Source organism: Cicer arietinum, chromosome 1 (assembly GCF_000331145.2).
Source record: "Cicer arietinum cultivar CDC Frontier isolate Library 1 chromosome 1, Cicar.CDCFrontier_v2.0, whole genome shotgun sequence".
NCBI lineage: Eukaryota > Viridiplantae > Streptophyta > Magnoliopsida > Fabales > Fabaceae > Cicer > Cicer arietinum.
In genome coordinates, this window is record NC_021160.2 from 19,750,864 (window position 1) to 19,773,911 (window position 23,048).

The 23,048-nt window shown below is 31.6% G+C and overlaps 3 protein-coding genes across 6 annotated transcripts in view; all 3 read left to right on the plus strand.

Moving 5' to 3' along the window:
- The first annotated feature begins 846 nt into the window (after window positions 1-846).
- On the plus strand, window positions 847-4,291 carry LOC140921114 (uncharacterized). The gene is made up of 5 exons (XM_073370991.1): window positions 847-2,966; window positions 3,063-3,371; window positions 3,454-3,559; window positions 3,642-4,165; window positions 4,288-4,291. Exons 1-5 carry the CDS (start codon window positions 847-849, stop codon window positions 4,289-4,291), a joined length of 3,063 nt encoding a protein of 1,020 aa, XP_073227092.1.
- LOC140920946 (uncharacterized) overlaps window positions 4,176-23,048 on the plus strand; it is a 95,309-nt gene continuing 76,436 nt past the window's right edge. Inside the window, exons 1-5 of one of the 4 annotated variants that reach the window (XM_073370369.1) lie at window positions 4,176-4,317; window positions 4,630-4,853; window positions 4,954-5,192; window positions 5,463-5,681; window positions 5,754-5,846. In XM_073370369.1, the coding sequence (XP_073226470.1) occupies window positions 4,313-4,317; window positions 4,630-4,853; window positions 4,954-5,192; window positions 5,463-5,681; window positions 5,754-5,846 (780 nt within the window). In that variant the 5' untranslated portion in view covers window positions 4,176-4,312. The remainder of the gene's footprint in view (window positions 4,318-4,629; window positions 4,854-4,953; window positions 5,193-5,462; window positions 5,682-5,753; window positions 5,847-23,048) is intronic. The other 3 variants (XM_073370395.1, XM_073370381.1, XM_073370405.1) reach the window with 3 other exon arrangements.
- On the plus strand, window positions 5,930-7,068 carry LOC140920956 (uncharacterized). Its single transcript, XM_073370424.1, has 4 exons — window positions 5,930-6,028; window positions 6,286-6,585; window positions 6,677-6,749; window positions 6,866-7,068. The coding sequence occupies exons 2-4, from the start codon at window positions 6,352-6,354 to the stop codon at window positions 6,874-6,876; spliced, it is 318 nt and encodes a 105-aa protein (XP_073226525.1). The 5' UTR covers window positions 5,930-6,028; window positions 6,286-6,351; the 3' UTR covers window positions 6,877-7,068.

The following is a 23,048-nucleotide window of genomic DNA, read 5'->3' on the forward strand; positions in this document are numbered from 1 at the left end:
TTTTTAATTTCAGTTGGCTTGTGTGGATTTGCTGATACTTGTGCTTCTAATAATATTGCAATTGCAATGTTAGGGGGAATTGTATTAAGAACATTCAAATATCGATCTGATTTTTATTTTTGTTTTTTGACAGATTTTTTGTATATTGCTATTGTTTTGTTTTGTGAATCTGTTTTGTATAATGTGAATCTGTTGTGTAGGTTTCTTGTTTAATTTCAAGTTTTTTAATTTCAGTTGGCTTGTGTGGATTTGCTGATACTTGTGCTTCTAATAATATTGCAATTGCAATGTTCGGGGGAATTGTATTAAGAACATTCAAATATCGATCTGATTTTTATTTTTGTTTTTTGACAGATTTTTTGTATATTGCTATTGTTTTGTATATTGCAATTGCAGTTGTTTTGTGAATCTGTTTTGTATAATGTGAATCTGTTGTGTAGGTTTCTTGTTTAATTTCAAGTTTTTTAATGATTGAATGAAATGTTCAATTCAAAATCAAGTGCATAACAGCAATTATGTGCATTGAATTTACCTATAAGTAGGCCATTGTGAATCATTTGTGTCAATCATATAAGAAACTTTTAATTTATATACTTTTAATTTACAATTTTTTTGACCCTTTTATGTTGAATACCATGATTTGATGTTGTTGTTGAATACCATGTTCTTCATTTGAATTTTAAGATTGTTAATTTTTTAGGACTTGCATCATCCATTTTCAGTTAATTTTTCCAAATGGATAGAGAATGGATGTGTGATCCATCCAAAAAAAGTGAAGAATATATTCGAGGAGTTAATGAATTTCTTGAATTTGCTTTTTAAAATTCACAAATCAATGGAAAAATAATGTGTCCTTGTACAAAATGTGCCAATTGTCACTCTTATTCTCGCGTATGTGTTTATGAACACTTAACAGATCCACATCGTGGATTTCTTAGAGGCTATAGACAATGGATATATCATGGTGAAAAACCTAGAACTTCAAGTAGCGCTACTAAACAAAATGTAGAAATGGAGCATGACATGGATGGATTAGTTCATGATGTATTTGGAGTTCATTCTACAGAAGAGCCAATTTGTGGTGAAGGTGAAAGGATTCCCGAAGTTAGAGAAAACTCTAAATTTTACGAATTTGTAAAGGAGAATGAGCAAATGCTTTACCCCAACTGTAAGAAGTATAGCAAGCTATCATTTATGGTACATTTGTATCATTTAAAGTGTCTTCATGGGTGGAGTGACAAGTCATTCTCCATGTTGCTTGATTTACTAAGAGATGCTTTACCAGAAGAAAATGTTTTGCCAAAGTCATATTATGAAACTAAAAAGATTGTTTCAGGATTAGGTTTGGGGTATGAGAAGATCCATGCTTGTCCCAATGATTGCATATTATATTGGGATAAATATGCCAAATATGAAGTATGTCCAAAGTGTAGTACGTCAAGGTGGAAAACAACAAATGAAGACGTACAAGGTAATGGAATGGAGACTTCTGAGAGGCGAAAGAAGATACCAGCAAAGATCCTTCGATGGTTTCCATTGAAACCAAGGTTGCAAAGGTTATACATGTCCTCCAAAGTTGCAGAATCAATGAGATGGCACCATGAGAGTAGATTGAATGATGGTTCTCTTAGGCATCCAGCTGATTCCCTTGCTTGGAAGAATTTTGACGCTCGATATCCAACATTTTCGTTAGATCCTCGTAATTTTCGATTAGGAGTGGCTTCATATGGTTTCAATCCTTTCAAGACTATGAGTATTACTCATAGCACTTGGCCTGTCATTCTAATTCCTTACAATCTTCCTCCTTGGATGTGCATGAAACAACCATACTTCATGTTATCACTATTAATTCCGGGTCCAAAAGGTCCTGGAAATAACATTGACATTTATCTGCAACCTTTAGTACAAGAGTTGCAAGAGTTATGGGATGATGGAATTGAAACATTTGATGCCTATAAGAAAGAGACATTTCAACTTCGTGCAGCTATGATGTGGACTATTAATGACTTTCCAGCATATGCTAACTTGTCTGGATGGAGTACTAAAGGTCAATATGCATGTCCATGTTGTGGTATTGAAACTACCTCGCAGTGGTTACGTCATGGCAAAAAATTTTGCTACATGGGTCATCGTCGTTGGTTATCTCCCAAACATAAGTGGAGATTGAATAGTAGGGATTTTGATGGAACACGAGAGCTAAGGATCCCTCCTAAAAGACTTGATGGGACTGATATTTTAAGACAAATAGATGAATGTAGAGAAAAAGGTCTAGCAAATGGAGCACAACCTTGGAAAAAGAAGAGCATTTTCTTCACATTGCCTTATTGGCAATATAATGTATTGCGTCATAATCTTGATGTGATGCACATTGAAAAGAACGTATGTGACAACATTATTGGTACATTGTTAAACCAAGAGGGAAAATCCAAAGATAATTATAAGGCACGAGCTGATCTTGTAGATATGGGCATAAGAAGTATGCTCCATCCTCAACCAAGTCCTAATATAACTACAACGCGTTTGCCTAGAGCATGCTATCAAATGACTAACAAAGAAAAGGAATCTTTCCTAAGCATTCTCAAGAATGTAAAAACTCCAGATGAATGTTCATCAAACATCCCACGTTGTGTGCATGTCAAGCAACACAAGATGTTTGGATTAAAAAGTTATGATTGTCATGTTTTGATGCAAGAGCTTCTTCCAGTAGCATTACGGGGTTCATTGCCAGATAAAGTCACTTCAGTGTTAGTTGATCTTTGCAATTTCTTCAAGCAAATTTGTTCTAAGGTACTTAATGTGGAATTTCTATCACAATTGGAGTCTCAAATAGTTATCACACTTTGTCAGTTGGAAACAATTTTTCCTCCTTCATTTTTTACTGTTATGATGCATTTGGTAATTCATTTGGCACACGAAGCCCAAGTTGCTGGACCGGTACAATATCGATGGATGTATCCGCTTGAGAGGTATGTATGTTTATAAAAATTGGTTTAATTAAAAGTGTTAAACAAGTTTTTTTGGATGTTGAGAACATAAATATTTTAAATTTTCTTCACTTTCAGGTTTCTTCTTACTCTTAAGTCCTTTGTACGTAATAGAGCCCATCCAGAAGGATCAATTGCAGAGGGATTTTTGGCCAATGAATGTTTGACGTTTTGTTCGCAATATCTATCTGGGGTAGAAACTAGGTTCAATAGACCTAACAGAAATGACGATGAAGTCTCTGGAAGGCCATTAGGGATAAAGAAACAACAAAAGTTACGATTAGGGAAGAGGAAGAAAGTGAGTAGAACTAAACTTGACAAGAAAGAGTTAGCACAGGCACATAGATATGTGCTTTCTAATTGTGATGCAGTTGCTCCATTTATAGAGTAAGTCACATATCATATTTCAATTTTATACAATTGAAATTTTTATTACATTTTATTTTAACTCTATTACTGTTACTTTTAGAGAACACATTTTACATCTTAAGAGACAGTGTCGACCACGACGATTGACACAACTTGAAATTGACAAGCAACATGGTCAAAAATTTATTGAGTGGTTTAAACTCAGGGTGAGCATATAATAATTTAATTATTTAAATTTTACTGATTGTTTTTATATATAAACTTACTATATTTCATGAAATATTTTAGATCCAGCGTATGGATGAACAAAAGAGCTCAGAAGTTACTCATGAACTTAGATGGTTATCCCGTGGACCATCTGAGGTAGTAAGAAGATACACAGGTTATGCGATTAATGGTTTTAGATTCCACACAAAGAAGAGAGAGAGATTTTTGAAAACACAAAATAGTGGAGTTGTTGTAAAGACAAAGACCTCAACAGATGAAATTAATTACTATGGGGCAATAACTGATATACTGCTGTTGGATTATTCTGGAAAGTACAAGTTTGTGTTATTTAAATGTGATTGGGTTGATATTAATAAAGGTATCAAGAAAGATAAGTTTGGTATGACGCTTGTCAATTTCAAATTTTTAAAACATACTGGGAAAAATATTTGTGATGACCCATTTGTGTTTGCATCACAAGCTAAAAAGGTGTTTTATATATATGATGAGAGAAACAAGGATTGGCTTGTTGTTCTCAATGCAAAAGTTAGAGATATCTATGATATGGGTGATGAGGAATCTAATGAAATTGAAGAAATTCATGGGCAACTAATGGGCGATACAAGTGAAGCTACTCAAAATGTTAATGATTTGGTTAGGCTTCAAGTTGAAGACGATAATGATTTTTTTGAAGTTGTTGATGTTGATAATATGGATGATGATGAAGATAATGAAGATGATGAGGAAGACGAATGAAGTGTGTTCTAATTGTGCATGATTTTATACATTATGTTTTTATTATACTTTTAGATTTGTCTATGTTTTTCTTATACTTTTAGATTTGTCTATGTTTTTCTTATACTTTTAGATTTGTCTATGTTTTTCTTATACTTTTAGATTTGTCTATGTTTTTCTTATACTTTTAGATTTGTCTATGTTTTTCTTATACTTTTAGATTTGTCTATGTTTTTCTTATACTTTTAGATTTGTCTATGTTTTTCTTATACTTTTAGATTTGTCTATGTTTTTTGACTTTTGTCCAAGTTACTCATTTATAATTTTGTGTTAGAGAAGCAATGGCTCGAAGAAGAAAGTTAAATATTCGACATCGAGCAAGTGATAATGAAGGAATTCAGTCTACTTCAAATAATACAAACTCAACCAATGTAGAAGGAAGTAATGTTGCAGAAACTCGTTCTAGTCCTTGTCATGCAGAAGGTGTCATACGTGAGTCTGTAGAATCTCACTCAATTCCCTCTGATATAGAAGTTGAAGAAGAACAAATTGAAAAAGGTATTAATTATATATTCTTTGTTTTGAAGTTTTATTTATATTATTTTTATTATGACTTATATGCACACATAATGTTATTGTCCTTTTGTTTTGTTTGTAGAAGTAGAGCCTAAACGGGCTAGAGGTCCTACAAAAATGTTAGATGTATGGGAAATGGAAGATGGTGATTTAATAATCGTTAATTTGGACAAATATGGTCGACCCATTGGTGAGGAAGGGACAACTCTAACTCGTTTCATTGGTAGCGTAGCTAGAAGGTATCAATATGCTCCTATCAACTACAAGTCATGGAAAGTTATGCCAAATGATTACAAAGAAGAAATGTTGAAATTAATAGAGGTATTATGATTATTCATTTAACTAATATAACATTTTTTTAAGAAGTCAATTGAGATGTACAATTAACATGTTTTTTAGTTTTTGTGCTCTAACATGTTTGATGTACAATGATGATGTTAGGAATATTTGATGGATTAACAATTTATAATCATACTTATAGTTTAAGAATATAGATGTTTAGCACACTCAAACTACATCATAACATGTTGATAACTGTAAGAATACATTTAACTAATATAACATGTTTCTTTAACATCTCTTATTGTGTAGAGTAAATTTGAGTTTGTTCCTCCAATAAATGACTTAACAAGAGAAATGTTAAAATCTGAGCTGAATGAGAAATGGAGGCAATGGAAGGGTGATCTAAAGTCAATGGCATATGACCCTACTAAAACAGAAGAAGAAGTTGCATCTCTTGTACCAGATGATAGGGTTGACCCAAATCAATATCGTGGTTTGGTTCATCATTGGTTTTCTGATGAAGGACAAGTAAGTCGTATATATTATGAGTAATATATTAAAGAGTTTATTATTAAGACTAATATTTTATTTCAATTGCAGAAAATAAGTAAAATTAATAGGCAAAATCGTGCTAAATTTGAAGATGTTCATTGTATGGGTTCAAAAAGTCTCCCAAAGTTTATTGATGAGAAGGTTTATTTCTATTTCTATTTTTATGGCTTTAATTTAAATTAAAAATGAAATGCATTTAACTTATTTATTTGGTTGTAGATAAAAAGGGCAAAGGAGTGTTGCCTGGACGTAAAGAGATTTACATTGATACCCGCACTCGTAAAGATGGAGCAATTGTCAATGGAAAGGCTGCAAGATTGATTGTAAGTTTTGATAATAATTAAACGGTACCAATATATAAAATGTGTATAAATTAAGTTTGACAAAGTGCTGAATTTTATTTTCAAATGTATGATGATTGTATTGGATTTTTACTTGACCATTTAGGAGATTTTGTATTTGTTAGCCTATATGCAATGTTGAAGTTTTTTAATTGGATCTTATTGTAGTACTACATGCTTTGAATGTCAATTTCAATTTGGTATTTTCAATCATTAATAATTTTTATTTTATTTTTTAGGAAGAACTAAAAAAACATAATAATGAGGCTGGAACTTCTCAATCAACCCAAGACACACAAGGTTCTATGTCTTGGAAGGATGACATATTTTATCAAGTACAAGGACCTGATAAAAACGGACGTGTGCGATGTATGGGCAAGATTCCTCATTCTAAAAAATCGAAGGTTTGTGCATCTGAAAATGAAGAGTTGCGCGAAAGAGTTAAGAATATGGAAAACTTGTTAGCAAATGTGATGACTTTAATTCAAAATCGATTTTCTGGAGCAGATGTTAATGATATAATACAAGCTGCAAGACAGGTATATCATAAGTTATTAATCTTATCCAACTAACTTCATAAGTTCCATAATCGTATTTTTCATAAGTAATATTTTCTATTTTTTGTGATAGGTTCCTGATGCTACTAGTGCTCAAAACCATTTGAATTCACTTAGTCCAAACAACAACGAAAATAATGAAAATGGTAATTAGATAGTATTAGTTAATTTTAATTAAAATCATTAACATTTTCTCTATTTTATTAGTAATATTTTTATGTGGAATCGTGTATTTATTCATTTGTTATTTTATTGATTGTAGGTGAAGATTAAAAGCTAATTTGTTGTTGAAGATGGAATATTGGCAATTTAGTGGACTCTATTTCTTAATATTTTTTGAGATTGTTATGTATGACACAAGATGTCTATTTTAAATGTCTATTTTTTGAGGTTAAGGGTTTTGTTTTATCGTTGTAAGACTTTTATATTAATTTTTAATATATACAATGAACACCTTTTATTTTATTTTGAGTCTTATATATATATATTTCATTGTATATTTATATTTGGTTAATTTTATAAAATAAATTTTAAATTATTATATAATTTTTGTTGATAACAAAAAATTAATATTTATAATGAATTAATTACTCTTAAAACCTATACCAACAGAAAAAAGTTGTCACTTAAATGTATAGCAACAGAATCAAAACCGTAGGTATAAGTTGTATAAATTATGGCTAAAGTATATACCAACAATGAAATATCCGTAGGTAAAATCAAATGTTTACCGCAACGAAAAAAATTCTGTCACTATACCCTGTAGCCACGGCGAAAATCCGTAGGCATTGGGCAATTATATACCACGAAAAAAAACCCCGTCGGTATAGGTAAATTTGCCTATCCCTACGGTTTTTATACGTTTACCTACAGTTTTTCACTGTCGCTAAACGTTCATTTTCTTGTAGTGATGGGAACAATATACAACAACACACGTAAAATAAACTAATATGTTGTAAACCATATAATTTGATTACAAATCCAAAGTTTGGATGGATAAAAATATGAGAAAATTAATATAAATAAATAAAATGATGGATAGATTAAGCGATGGAGTATAAATGTGCTACAATCAAGATAATTGATAAGCCAAGAGAAATCGCCACAATTGTAAAGAAATTATTGATAAGATTCAAACAAATTTTAATCCAAAAATTAAAATAGTAGAAAAATCCCAATCACAATTCTCTAAGAGAAATATTTTTTATTTCATTCAAATATCTCTTTTCTACATATGTAAGACACATATATAGGAACAATGAACTTATTGATATAAGAAAAGAAAAGTCACAATAAAGTAACATTAATCTCAATGGCTACATTAATTTTTGAAATAATTGTCTTGTATAGTCCTAATTAAAAAATAGTTACAAAACAATTAAAGGGAAATGTCATTTTTGACCATAAAGTCGACTTACAGTCTATTTTTTTCATGATAGAAGCTGAGTTTTGGTCAAGATAAATGAAATATAAGTTGTAGAAAATGTCATTATCTTTTCAATACATCAAAGAACTCATCAATTGGATTTCTAAAACTCAAGATATTGCTAAAACAATTCAGACCCATCATTTAAAAATAAATTTCAATTTTGTTATTCTTTTGTAGATTTTTTTTTTGTAGGTTTCCTTACACATGCTTAATGAACTTATGATCATCTACCAAAATATAGTCATTGTAGTTCATCCAATGAACTCATGATGATCTTAATTCATTGAGACTATTACATTCGTTGGATGAACTACATTGTCGAAAAACCAAAATGGATTAGAATTAGCTAAGTGAAGACCAAAATGATCAAAATCTTAATACAAAAAGACTATTTCACTTATTGAATGAACTACAATTATTGAATGAACTACATTGGCTAATAACTAAAATAGGTTAGAATTAGTCATTGCGGAAGGTATGTCATTGAACTCATGTAGTCATCTACCAGAATGCATGGTTTATCATTTTTGTGCATATCATTAGCAACACACACATATATTTTGAATAATTGAAATATATGAAAGTTATAAAAAAAAAAAAAACAAAAAAAAAATGGAGAAGATAGAAATGAAATAGCACCACTCTCTTACTTCTATGGAGAAAAAGAAATAGAAAACCTTAAGACCACCACAAATAAACGTGGTTTCTTGATAAGAATAAAATGATGATCCAATCCAGAACTAAAAAGAGACAAAACTCTCACAATATACAAAATATAATTTTTCAACAAAATTCTTCTCTCTTTTATTATGTAATTCCCTCTATATAAAGGATATGATTTCTTGGGTTGATTACAAGAAAGACATAAGTCACAAAAAATTAACATCAATTCATAGTTATTGCCCTTATTACCTTGTCGAGTGGTTGTGTTAATTGTCTTGTGTAGAAGCAACAAAAACATGATTACAAATCTAACATAAGAAGCCCAATAGTCACTACGCCAAAAATGACATTTAACAGCGCCCCTTTTACAGCGCTTGCTAAACACAAGCGTTGTTGTAAATATATTTTAAAAATAACGGAGCCTTTTACAGCGCTTTTGTTGACAAGCGCTGTAAAACAAGCGCTGTTGTAGGTTATATAACGTTTGCGCATAACGTTATAAGGCTTTTACAGCGCTTGTCAAAAAAACGCTGTAAAATGAAGCGCTTTCGCGTATCAGTTACAGCGCTTTTTTCACAAGTGTTGTAAACACATGCGCTTTCAAATATTTGAACTACCTAATACAACGCTTTTTTCACAAGCGTTGTAAAGTACATGCGCTTTCATTGAATTTAACTACCTATTACAGCGCTTTTTTCACAAGCGTTGTAAACTACATCTTTCAAATAATTATATACGTTGGAAACCCTCATATCCTCTACATCTTTCAAATAATTATATACGTTGGGAACCCTAATATCCTCTACGTACTGTGCGGCCATCTACGTTGTCTCAGGTATTTTTTACACATGATCTGTTATATTTTGTTACATATATATTAAATCTACTAAAAATTGTTATATATATATTAAATCTCTTCTACACATGATCTGTTATGTTTTGAAATTGTCAAAAATTGTCAAAAACTCATACCACATGATCTGTTCTGTTTTGAAATTGTCAAAAATTGTCAAAAACTCATACCACATGATCTGTTCTGTTTTGAAATTGTCAAAAATTGTCAAAAACTCATACCACATGATCTGTTCTGTTTTGAAATTGTCAAAAATTGTCAAAAACTCATACCACATGATCTGTTCTGTTTTGAAATTGTTAGTTGATATTGGTTTCTTTTTGAAACTTGTTGATATGTTTTGAAAGCTTATTATTTTTGTTACTGCATTTATATAGGTGGTATAATATGGATAGGAAATGGATTTCAGCCAATCGATTGTCAAAAGAGTATGAAATTGGAGTGAAGGAGTTTGTTGAGTTTGCAGTGAAGAATGCAAAAGATCCAAATAGAGTAGTTTGTCCTTGTTTAAAATGTTGTTTTGGAAAACGTGTTAGAGAAGATGAATTAGAAGGACATCTAGTATGTAATGGAATTGATCAAAGCTACACATGTTGGATAAGACATGGTGAGAAAAAAAAAGGAAACATTAATTTTGAGAATAGTTCGACATATGCTTCAACTGACTTCGATACAGATACATATGAGCCGGACCGAGTTGATGAGATTGCAAAAGCAGTTGAAGAAGATCTTCGAGATTGTCCTAAAATGTTTGAAAGTTTGTTGAGTGATGCAGAGAAAGAATTATATAATGGTTGTACTAAATTCACAAGACTGTCAGCGATATTAAAGTTGTACAACTTAAAAGCGAGTAATGGATGGTCTGATAAAAGCTTTACAGAATTATTAACACTCATAAAAGATATGTTGCCAGATGATAATGAACTTCCCAGTCGAACCTACGAGGCTAAACGGATTTTGTGTTCTATTGGAATGAGTTACGAAAGGATTCATGCGTGTCCTAACGATTGCATTTTATTTCGAAACGAATATGAACTACTTAAGGCGTGTCCAAAATGCAATGTCTCTCGATATAAGAAGAAAGAATCTACTCCAGCAAAAGTCGTGTGGTATTTTCCTATAATACCAAGATTTAGGCGCATGTATCGCAGTGAAGAAGATTCAAAACACTTGACATGGCATGCAGATGAAAGAATTAGAGATGGAATGTTTCGACACCCTGCAGATTCCCCACAATGGGCAAAAATTGATCACGAGTATCCTGAATTCGGGATAGAGTCAAGAAATCTAAGACTTGCACTTTCTACTGATGGAATGAATCCACATGGTCTTCAAAGCATCTCACATAGCACGTGGCCTGTGATTTTGGTAATATATAACCTACCTCCATGGTTATGTATGAAGCGTAAGTTTATGATGTTGTCTCTGTTAATTTCTGGACCCAAACAACCGGGGAATGATATCGACGTATACTTGACTCCTCTAATCGAAAATTTAAAAAGTATGTGGGAGACAGGTGTGGAAGTTTATGATGGGTATAGGAAAAAGTGTTTCAATTTGAGGGCTATGTTGTTCGGCACAATTAATGATTTTCCAGCATATGGTAATTTATCAGGATATAGCATTAAAGGTCAGTGTGCATGTCCTATATGTGAAGAGAGTACAAATTGGATGCGGTTGAAACATTGTAAGAAGAATGTGTTTCTTGGACATCGTAGATTTTTACCTTATAGTCATCAGTATCGTGGGTGGAGAAATGCATTCAATGGAAAATCAGAGGAAGGTAAAGCTCCTTTAGCACCGACTGGATATCAAATACTTGAAAAAGTACAAGGTTTGACCAATAAATTTGGCAAACCTTTTGCGGGAGAGCTGGTCAAAACTGGGTGGAAGAAAAAGTCAATTTTCTTTGAATTGCCATATTGGAAGTCATTGTATGTAAGACATTTCCTCGATGTGATGCATATTGAAAAAAATGTATTTGAAAGTGTTATTGGTACGTTACTCAATGTTCCAGGAAAGTCTAAAGATGACATCAACGCAAGATTGGACTTGGTCGATATGGGAATAAGAAATGAATTGGCTCCAGTAAAGAAAGGAAATCGCACATATCTACCTCCAGCCGCTCATACTCTATCTAGAAAGGAAAAAATTGTTTTATGTAAATTTCTACACGAAGTTAAAGTTCCAGAAGGATACTCTTCGAACATTAAAAATTTGGTTTGTATGAAAGACCTCAAGTTAAAAGGTTTGAAGACCCATGATTGTCATATTATAATGGAGCATTTGCTACCAATAGGTATACGTTCCATTTTACCTGAAAAAGTTCGACTAGCCTTAACTAGATTATGTTTCTTCTTCAGGGAAATTTGTAGTAAAGTGATCGACCCTCAGAAATTACCGACATTGCAGAGGGAAATTGTTGTTACTTTGTGTGAGCTTGAAATGTATTTTCTACCATCGTTTTTTTATATAATGGTTCACCTTAATGTTCATCTGGTTAAGGAGACACAACTTTGTGGGCCAACTTATATGAGATGGATGTATCCGTTAGAACGATATATGAAAATATTAAAAGGGTACGTAAAAAGTAGAAGCCGACCAGAAGGTTGTATTGCTGAACGATACATTGTTGAAGAGGCTGCTGAATTTTGTACTGAATATTTGTCCAATGTTGAATCCATAGGGCTTCCCATGTCTCGTCATTCGAGAAGAATATCAGGAGAAGGGATAACTGGAAGGAGACTACTGACTATATCAAGGACAGAATGGGAGCAGGCACAATTGTATGTTCTGCACAATGATGATGAGGTTCAACCGTATGTTACAATACACATTGATCAGTTATCTCGTTTGAACATGAATAGGAATCAAAATTGGATAACTCGAGAGCACAATCGAAGTTTTGTAACATGGTTAAAAAATCACATAATGTCAAAATTTGATATAGACCCCGGATCAATTTCAAATAGATTGAGGTGGCTAGCAAATGGTCCGAGCTTACATGTCTTTTCTTACACTGGTTATGTTATTAACGGCTACACATTTTATACCAAAGAACAAGATGATCAGACCACTATGCAAAATAGTGGAGTCACTCTCGTAGCTGAAGCGATGCATGTCTCAAGTGCAAAAGACAAAAACCCAATATATGCAAATCTATCATATTTTGGGGTTATCGAGCGCATATGGGAGTTAGACTACACAATGTTTCGTGTTCCCATATTTGGTTGCAAGTGGGTCGATAATAATAATGGCGTTCGGATTGATGAGTCAGGATTCTTGCTTGTCGATTTTAATAGGGTGGGATACAAAGACGAGCCTTTTATTTTAGCGTCGCAAGCTCAGGTAGAGATTGAATTGTGAAAGAGTAAGCTTTGATGTTTGTGAATAAGATGCATAAAAGGAGAAGAGTTTGGTGAAGAGGAAGGGATTTTGGTGGTGACCAGTTACTACTATGTGGGTTTTGTATGTTGAGCTTGTTTAAAAAATAACATAACAAAACACAAAAACAATATGGCCTTTTACAGCGCTTTTTAAGCACTGTAAAAGGCTTTAAAAAAAACATTCATATAACATAATAAAACAAGCGCTGTAAAATAAGCGTTGTAAAGGTCTATTACAGCGCTTGTCCAAATAAGCGCTGTAAAATACTGTTTTAAAAATAAAATAAAGAGACCTTTTACAGCGCTTATTTGAACAAGCGCTGTAAAAGGGTTTTATATATAACATAATAAAACAATGAGGTCTTTTACAGCGCTTATTGGGAAAAGCGCTGTAAAAGAGCCTTTTAAAAAATTAAATAAGGACGCCTTTTAGAGCGCTTTTTAAACAAGCGCTGTAAAAGGGTTATAAAAAAGCGCCGTAAAAGGGTTACGTATATATAACAGTAACCGCTTCAGTTTCCTCTTCATTACGTAAACTTCACTATCATCTCAACCTTCATCGTTCTTCTCTTCTTTTGCAAACCCTATCATCCCGTCCATTATGAACCTTATTTCCACGATCATCTCCTTCATTTCGAACCTTATTTCCATCCAAGATCATCTCTCCCATTTCACACAATATATTTTCATTGAAATACGTAACCCTCATTACGTATTTCTTCAATACCGTATTTCTGTGAACCATATTTCTGTGAACTTTCTGCGTTCCCTCTTTTCTTCACATTTCATCTTTCTTTGAACTATTATTCAGGTATTGATGTTATAAATTTTTTGTAATCATTAAAATGCATGTTAAGCTTGTTTAAGATATACTGATACATGTTGAGCTTGTTTATAATAATGCATGATCCATGTTGAGCTTGTTGATGTTATACTAAACTGCATGTTGAACTTGTTGTAGTTAAATGGATACAAACAAAGATATAAAATGTCAAAATGAAGAAGTTGGCACCTCTAAGACTTATCAAAAAGAAGTCAAACGTGGTGCAACGTCTATCATGCAAAGGGTGATTAAAGCACGGAGCAGTGGCATTAAATTTGAGGTATACTATACTCTATTTGCTGTGTGTTTTTTTATGTTGAGGTTGTTTATAATAATGCATGATCCATGTTGAGCTTGTTGATGTTATACTAAACTGCATGTTGAACTTGTTGTAGTTAAATGGATACAAACAAAGATATAGAAGTTCAAAATGAAGAAGTTGGCACCTCCAAGACTTATGAAAAAGAAGTCAAACGTGGTGCAACTATAATGCAAAAGGTGATTAAAGCAAGGAGTAGTGGGATTAAATTTGAGGTATACTATACTTTGTTTGCTGTGTGATTTTTATCTTTTTTTAGGGTTTAGGGCATGTACTTACTATATGAGTTTATTAGGTTGGCTGGAACGAGAGTGGTCAGCCAGTTGACCCCCACAGCTCTATGTTTGTAAGCTATATTGGGGCTGTTGTTCGTCAAAATGTCCCAATTACAATTGACAATTGGAGAGATAAGGCGTTGAAGGATACCAAAGATATTATATGGAATGACATTCAAGTAAATTTTTTGATCCACTCTTTTGTCCTTTATAATTTTTTTCGGTAAAATACTTTACTTATAATTTTTTTCATTGCATACGACTTTTGTTCTTGATGAGGGACGAAAGTCTTATGTTTTGAGAGTTGCTGGAAAGATCCATCGTGGATTTAGATCCCATCTCTCAAATTTCTATCTAAAAGATAGAGAAGGAAACACAAGTGCTGAACCTCCAAAAATATATCAACATTATATATCAAAGGATGAATGGAGAGCATTTGTTTCCAAACGTTCTGACTCCGCGTTTGTCGTAAGTGATTAATTTATTAGCATTTGTGTTTTATTATTCATATTCGTAGCGTATTTTAAATTTTTACACAATTGCTAATTTTTTATATAGAATATTAGTAAGGCAAATCGCGAACGGGCAAGCAACCCAAAACACCCATACAAGAAATCACGTATGGGATATGCACGCCTTGAACAACAAATTGTAAGTAATTAAACATCACTTTTATATAATGAAGTAATTTGTATTATAAACTATAGTGTGTAACTAATTTGTATTATTTTGTTTATGATTTTAACGAATAGAGAAAAGACACCCAAGCCGATCAACCCTTGGGTCGTCATATATTGTGGAAGGAAGCGCGTGTTAATAAAGAAGGAGTGGTTGATAATGAAAATGTCAAAAAAGTTGTAGAACTTTGTGTAAGTATATTATCACTTTAATATTATGAATAGAGAGCATTTGTTTCCAAACGTTCTGACCCCGCGTTTGTCGTAAGTGATTAATTTATTAGCATTTTTGTTTTATTATTCATATTCGTAGCGTATTTTAAATTTTTACACAATTGCTATTATTTTTATATAGAATATTAGTAAGGCAAATCGCGAATGGGCATGCAATCCAAAACACCCATACAAGAAATAATGTATGGGATATGCACGCCTTGATCAACAACTTGTAAGTAATTAAACATCACTTTTATATAATGAAGTAATTTGTATTATAAACTATAGTGTGTAACTAATTTGTATTATTTTGTTTATGATTTTAACGAATAGAGAAAAGACCCCCAAGCCGATCAACCATTGGGTCGTCATATATTGTGGAAGGAAGCGCGTGTTAATAAAGAAGGAGTGGTTGATAATGAAAATGTCAAAAAAGTTGTAGAACTTTGTGTAAGTATATTATCACTTTAATATTTTTTAATATTGTATTTTAAAAATGCTATTGAACTTATCTTTTTAATGTTACATGTATTTTAGGAAACTATTGAACAAAGTTCTGAAACTCAAGAGGGCAACAAGGATACTTGCAGGGACATTCTTGGTAAAGTGTTTAATGTCCCTGAGTATTCCGGTCGAGTTAGGGGGAAAGGATTTGGCGTAACTCCCAAAAGCTTTTTTCCTCAAGAGAAGCGCCAAAAACCTTCCAACAAGGAAGTATTAGAGAAGCTCAGAATCCTATCAGAGCAAGTGGCACTCTTGGTGAATACGAATAAAGACAAGCAACTTCCGGATCAGCTCCAACCTGAAATACAAGTGGAGAGTGAAACCGCGAGTTGCAACGTCGGTTTGAAAAGTATTCCCGAGGTAATTAATTACTTACTTGCTTATGTAATTACTTATGTATTAAACAAACTTATATATTAACTGTACTTATGTTTTAACTATTGATGTAGGGTGTCACTACATGTGTCCTATACTTGTCCTCGCCGACTCAACGGAAGGTGGGAAAAGGAATATTGCACAATACTTCGGGAGAAGTATTGCACAATATTCCGATCCCCGCGGGCCATGTCAAAGTATCGCCTACGGTTGCTTTCGAACCAACTGCACCGTTGCCCATACCGGACAACGATGGAGATATGAAGTTCTTAAGCGACGCTATTGGCAGTTACGTGGCATGGCCCACACACCTTGTTGCCCTCGAAAAAAAGATTCCCAAGGACAAATCAGTTACATCTCCCGAAAAGGTTTGTCACATTTATTGCCTAAGGTTTGTCATTTTTTCAGATTCAATAAACTAACATTTTACCTCATTTTTGTAGGTCCAAATAAATAAACCACCCCTACAGCCAAAAAAAGGCAGCAAACCTCAAAAATTGGAGGTTAATAGGGCTGCCAAACTACAAAGGCTGGAGGGTAATAAAGCTGCCAAACTTGCAGCAACAAAAAATCTGGATCGGGGAAAATCGGTCGCTGCTGCTGCTGCTCCTAATAAAAGTCAGCCACGCCTTGGTAAATACGGGGCGTGTCTTGACATCCAAATAAAAAGGAACATGGGCAGCAGCAACGATTCGCCCATCGTACAAATGAATAAAGACATCTTTGGAGATGAGTATATTGAATACCTCGAAAAGGAGCACATGTACGAACTTCTCGAACATAAGGAGCTGAGTGTTACTGTAATCAGCTTGTACATAAGGTAAAAAATACTTTTAATTGCATTTATTTGTAATTAATTAAATGTATTGGTAATTAATCTAGTTTAAAATTTTCATTGAAGGTTTTTGTACGAGAAGGTCGTGTGCACGAGGAAACTGTCAAATAAATACTCATTCTTGTCTCCGCATAAGATGTCGATGTTCAAACTCGATCCAGACAATGTAAAACACTACATTGTAGATATGTTTTTAAGAAATAAAGAAAGTGATAAATTGTTCTTGGCACCATATAATTCAGGGTACGTAATTTTATCTTTTTTAATTGATGAGAATTTAATTTATTAGTTGTCTATAAACAAAATTGCTTAACCAATTTTTTGTTGTTGTAGGGCACATTGGGTGCTATTTGCAATCAATGCGGTCTCTGAAGTGATATACTATTTGGATCCCGTGCACGGCGATTACACCAATCACCCCGGAATAAAGAATATGCTCGACACGTAAGTAATATTCATTTATTTCTTACATATATATATTTATATATATATATAAATATTCATGCTCTAATAATCACATTTATTCATTCGATAGTGCCTTAAAAGTTTATCGAGCTCAAAGAGGTGCTAAAGTGTCGAAGCAGAAGTCTAATAACATTACATGGATCTCAATAAAGTGCCCTCGTCAAACAAATAACATCGACTGTGGGTACTACATATTGAGATTCATGAAGGAGATTGTTGAGAAGAATAAAACTATTATCCCAGAAACGGTACGGTATTTGCATTATATGATTTTCATATATAAATTATCTATATATTTGATACTAACTTAATATAATATGTTCAATTTTTATATTGCAGTACTTTGCCAATTCCAGTCCATCATATTCTGAGGAAGATCTGATGGAATTAAAGGAAGAATGGTGTCAGTACGTGCTTGACATGAAAATTATTTGATTTTCTGGGAAATAGCTTGCTGCTGGGCAAGGGATCTGAATATTATATGGTAGCTAGTGCATATAATGTATATTCTGTTAGTTATTATATGTAAATGATCATAGGACACAATATATGAACATGCATATGGATCTGAATGTAGTTTAGGTTGTAAATTAGGTTATATATATATGTATCTGAATGTAGTTAATTAGGTTGTAAATTAGGTTATATATATGTATCTGAATGTAGTTAATTAGGTTGTAAATTACATAGTTACATATATGTTAATTAAGTTACAGAGTTCTGATTTCTGTTATACTGATTGTGTGAACTGCTTATGGTATTTGAATATGTTTTGTTGTTGTGTGCACCGATTGTGAACTGATTTTGGATCAAAATAATTTTGGATACAAAGATAAAAGAGAGCGCTTTCTAAAAAAAATGCCATAAAAAGCTAAAAAGCGCTTTTCATTTCAAATATTTAATTTACAGCGTTTAAAAAAAAACACGTTTTACAGTGCTTTTTTTAAAAAGTGTTATAAAATGTTGTTGTAAAGCGCTATAATGGTGTACATTTTACAGCGCTTTCTTGAGAAAGCGCTGTAAAATGTACAACAAAAACGCTGTAAAATGCAGACCCATAATTTCATATAATGGGTGTGCATTTTACAGCGCTTTTGTTAAAAAGCGCTCTAAAAGCAGACCCATAACTCATATAATGGGTGTGCATTTTACAGCGCTTTTTTGAAAAAAACACTGTAAAATGTGCATAACAAGCGCGCGTTATATTTACATGTTTTATAGCGCTTTTTTAAAAGCGTTGTTGTATCTTTTACAGCGCTCGACTCCACAGCGTTTTTTTTTTTTTTTTGAAAAAGCGCTGTAAATGGATTAAAAAAAGCGCTGTAAAATGCAGTTTTTCGCGTAGTGAGTTCATCCATCTTAATCACGTCATCAACTTTAAATCCATTTTCTGCCATGAATGAAACATATTTTTCTCTTAAGTCTAAATAAAAATTGTAGATAATTCTCTAAACTTTCAAATGAATCAAATATTACGTTAATCGAACATTTAGAGCTCAAGATATAGTCAAAACAAAACAGGCAATGTATCGCCTACGAAATGACATTTTCAACTAAGATTAATTAGGTCATAAATAATTATAAATAATTTATCATATGTAATTTCTACTTTAGAAAAATTTTCATTTTTGATTGAAATAATTTGTTTGTTTTTCTTCCTTTTGTGATTCTTGGACATAATCATTTTTCTCATGTTCACAATTTTTCTCCACTTTGTGAAGTAATTCCCCTGCATTAATCAATTTGGTAGCTTCGTGACATAAAAAAGAAATATTAAGCAATTCAATAATATGAGAAGAATCCCAACATTTGACCACATAAACCAACTTAATTAGAAGAAGGTATTTATAGTGTAATAGTATGTCATGACTTTCCAAAAAAATTCTCTTGAAATTCAACTTCTATGGTTCCACTACATTGTTCCATTGGAAGCACTTCTTCATTTGCTTTCTTGCATGTTTCCTTTGGAATTTCATCCATAACCTTCTTGATCCATAACCTTCTTGATGATAAAAGCATCACAACATGAAAAAAAATATTAGCATTTCAACAAGTATCCAAGATGACATCATTTTAGAACTACCATCAGAGTATCATTTTAGAACTACCCTCCAAATGTTTGTACAAGACTTATATTTCTAAAGACATTTTCCTCTCTTCTTTTTTTTTCAATACTTCAAACAAAAAATAACAAAAAAATAGTCCAAAGAGAACTTTTCTTTAATTACCATTTGATGCCAAACCAAAGATTGGATTGATAATAATATGAGCAAATTAAAATAAATAAACAAAAAGAGGAAATATATTAAGAAATGTAGAACAAAGACGTCATAATTAAGATAATTGATAAGACAACATAAATCACCACAATGATAAGGAAATCATCATTAAGATTCAAACAAATTACAATTCAATGACTAAAAGATGAGAAAAATATCAATCACAATTCTCAAAAAGAAATTATATATATATATATATATATATAAAAACAATGGACTGATTGGTAGAAGAGTAGAAAAGTCCCAATAAATTAATATTAATCCTAGTGGTTAATCAATTTTCTAAATCATTATCTTGTCTACTCCTAATTAAATATTAGTTATAAAACAGGGAAGTCAAAAGACATATTTTTAGAAAACCGTTTTCTTTGTGATTATTTATTTTATATAACTATTATTTGAATGAACCTCATAAAACAATAAAAACATCATAAATTGGTGGTCAACTTCCAGCATACTTTGGATCATGATAAACATTAAATTTGGTCAAGATGTATGAAATATAAGTCGTAGAAAATATTGTTATCTTTTCAACACATCAAAGAATACCTCATATTTCTAAAACTCAAGATATTGGTAAAACTATTCAGACCCATTGTTTTTAAAATAATCCAATTTTGTTCTTTTATTAATATTTTTGTGTGTGTAAGTTTTCTTCTAAATGTTTAAGAACTCATGATCTCATCATAATTAATGCTCATTTTTACACATCCTCACAGTGTGACACGAAGTCCCACCATGTGAAATGATGTTCAATTTTGGAGTTGTAACCTCTTGAATAGTTGCTTCGCAATGCGACACAAGTTCCATCGTGCGAAGACTAGTTTGAATGCATAGTCTACGGAAGTTAATATTTGTAGTGTGGACGGATAGCTTCACACCGCAAAACGACACATAAATGGCTTGAGTTGTTGTCCACATAATTATTTTGCCGTGTGAAAGCGTGTTTTTATGTGAATAATGGTTAGTTAGTGTTTTATTTTTCTTTAAGATTTCATTTTTAGAATATATGAAATTTGATTGGAACTTTAGTGGATAAAAGCAACCATAAATGTCTAATTTACAGCATGAAAGAATATTACTATAAAAATGTTTTTTTAGTTTTTTTTTAAAGAGACCTATTGTATCAACTTTTGTTAACGTGTCTCTTATATAAAGAATTCAAGGGATTAGTTTTTTTTATTTAAAATTATTTAATGTCATTATAATATTTTAGAAAATTCCTTAGCTTGAAAAATGAGTTATTCATTAATATATTAATTTTTCAATCTATCAAAAATATATCTTATTAATTATTAAAAATGCTAACATGAAATAAAAGTAGACTAATATGTTTACGAAATTTTTGTAAAAGTCAAATTCATACATAAAGAAAGTATTTAATAGGCTACAGACTACTAGAGCCTAGACTTAGGTGTTAAGCTTTTTGTAAAACGAGATTCTTATTTTGCAAAGTCTAATTAGGTGTAGTCTATTTTCTTTCCAAAACTATATATTAAGTTTTCCTAAAAAATTATTGTTAGAAGTTTTAGGTTGGACGTGTTTGTTATAGATTAAAAAATATTATTTTAATTTTATATTTTAAAAAATAATTTTTATGAGAGTTTACTCTAAAATAGTAGAAGTTGTTTTATATTCATTTATTATATATTACAAAAGTGATTTTGACATATAATAATTAAGATATTAAATTTTTGAAATTTTAATATGATAAATTCTTTTTTCTCTAAATTTCAAAATAATTTTTTATTTTAACTTTTTTTTGAAAATTTATTATAAAAAAATTGTAACAAATATCTGAAATACATAAAATAATTTTTATTATAAATTATTTAAATAATTTCTCGTTTAAAATATATATAAAAAATTGAAATTCTATAAAAAGAAAATATTTTTGAACAAAGCGGTAACAATTATTTGACGTGAGAAATATCAGTTTCTAAAAGCTGCAGAAGGAAGATAGTTGAAAACAGTGTCATCAATTCACGAGGACTATTGAGACTTTACGGTGTTAGTTAAGACGTTTTTAATGAATAAAAAGATTGAATAATGTTAGTTACGACGTTTTAAAGAAAAAGACTGAATATACTCATCTACAATACACGGAACCGACACTTCAACTAATCAAACCGTTAACACACCCCTAATTAGCGAGTTTTAATTAGACTATTAACACAACGTCATAGGTAGAGAGGTCATGTTATAGAATATTTAACTTTTTAAAGTTGCATAGTATCTTAGTTTTTTTTTAGACTTATTTTAAAATTTTATATTTACGTAGAATATGCAAAGTATGCATGAACTCTTATAATTACAACACTTATATCCATTTATCTTCTCTTTAAACAAATTAAATTAAATTTCTCTCAACTTTCATATTCTGTCTATCCCCTTATGAGTCTGTTGGCGATAGGCTGCCGCCACCACCAGTCACCCCTCTTTCTCTTTATCTTTCGATTAAACTTAATTTATCTTAATTCTTATTTTCTCTCCACCCACCACTCAGAGTCTGGAGGCAGCAACCTCCACCGGCCGAACAACGCGACCATAAGCCATGGATGGCTCTCTGAACTATGCAACCACCGAACCTGTAGAAGTAAAATCGCATTTAATCTGATGTATTTATTTGTGTTGTATTTTTTATCTTTAAGGAAAATATGTTTATTGTTTGTTTTATGAGATTGATGCTAAAAATAAGATATTTATTAGGATGTGTAGAATATTTATTATTTGTTTTATGAATTTGAGAATTTTATATCTATATGAATTTGATCGAAATAAGAAAAATTATTTATATTAAAAAAATTAAAAAATGATAATTATTAATTGTGACAAGCGTGTGAAAACCAAATTATATATCTCTATAGGATGATCGTGGTTAGGGGTGGGAATAGGCCAGACCAGGTCAGGCTTTGAAAGGCCTCAGTCTGGCCTACGATGAATTTTTGAGGCCTAAGTCTGGCCTACAGTCTATGATAGGCATTTTTTTCGGCCTGAGTCTGGCCTACGGCCTATCATGGTCTGGCCTGTAAGCCTATTTAAAAGCCTTATTCACATTAAAAATAATTTTTCTAACAAAATAATTTAAAAAAAAAAATGAAACAAACACCCTTTAAACCCTAAAAAATGATTTTTGGTTTAAAAGAATAAATTTTTTATTAAAACAAACGCATCCATTATTATCTCTCAAACAAATGGTCTCAAACAAACTCAGATTATTACCTCTAAAACAAATCCTCTCGTGCAACATCATATTTAGTAATATATATATATATATAATAAATAAATAATTATCTATAGCTACATGATGTTCTACACATATCGATTTATATGATTCTCCATATAC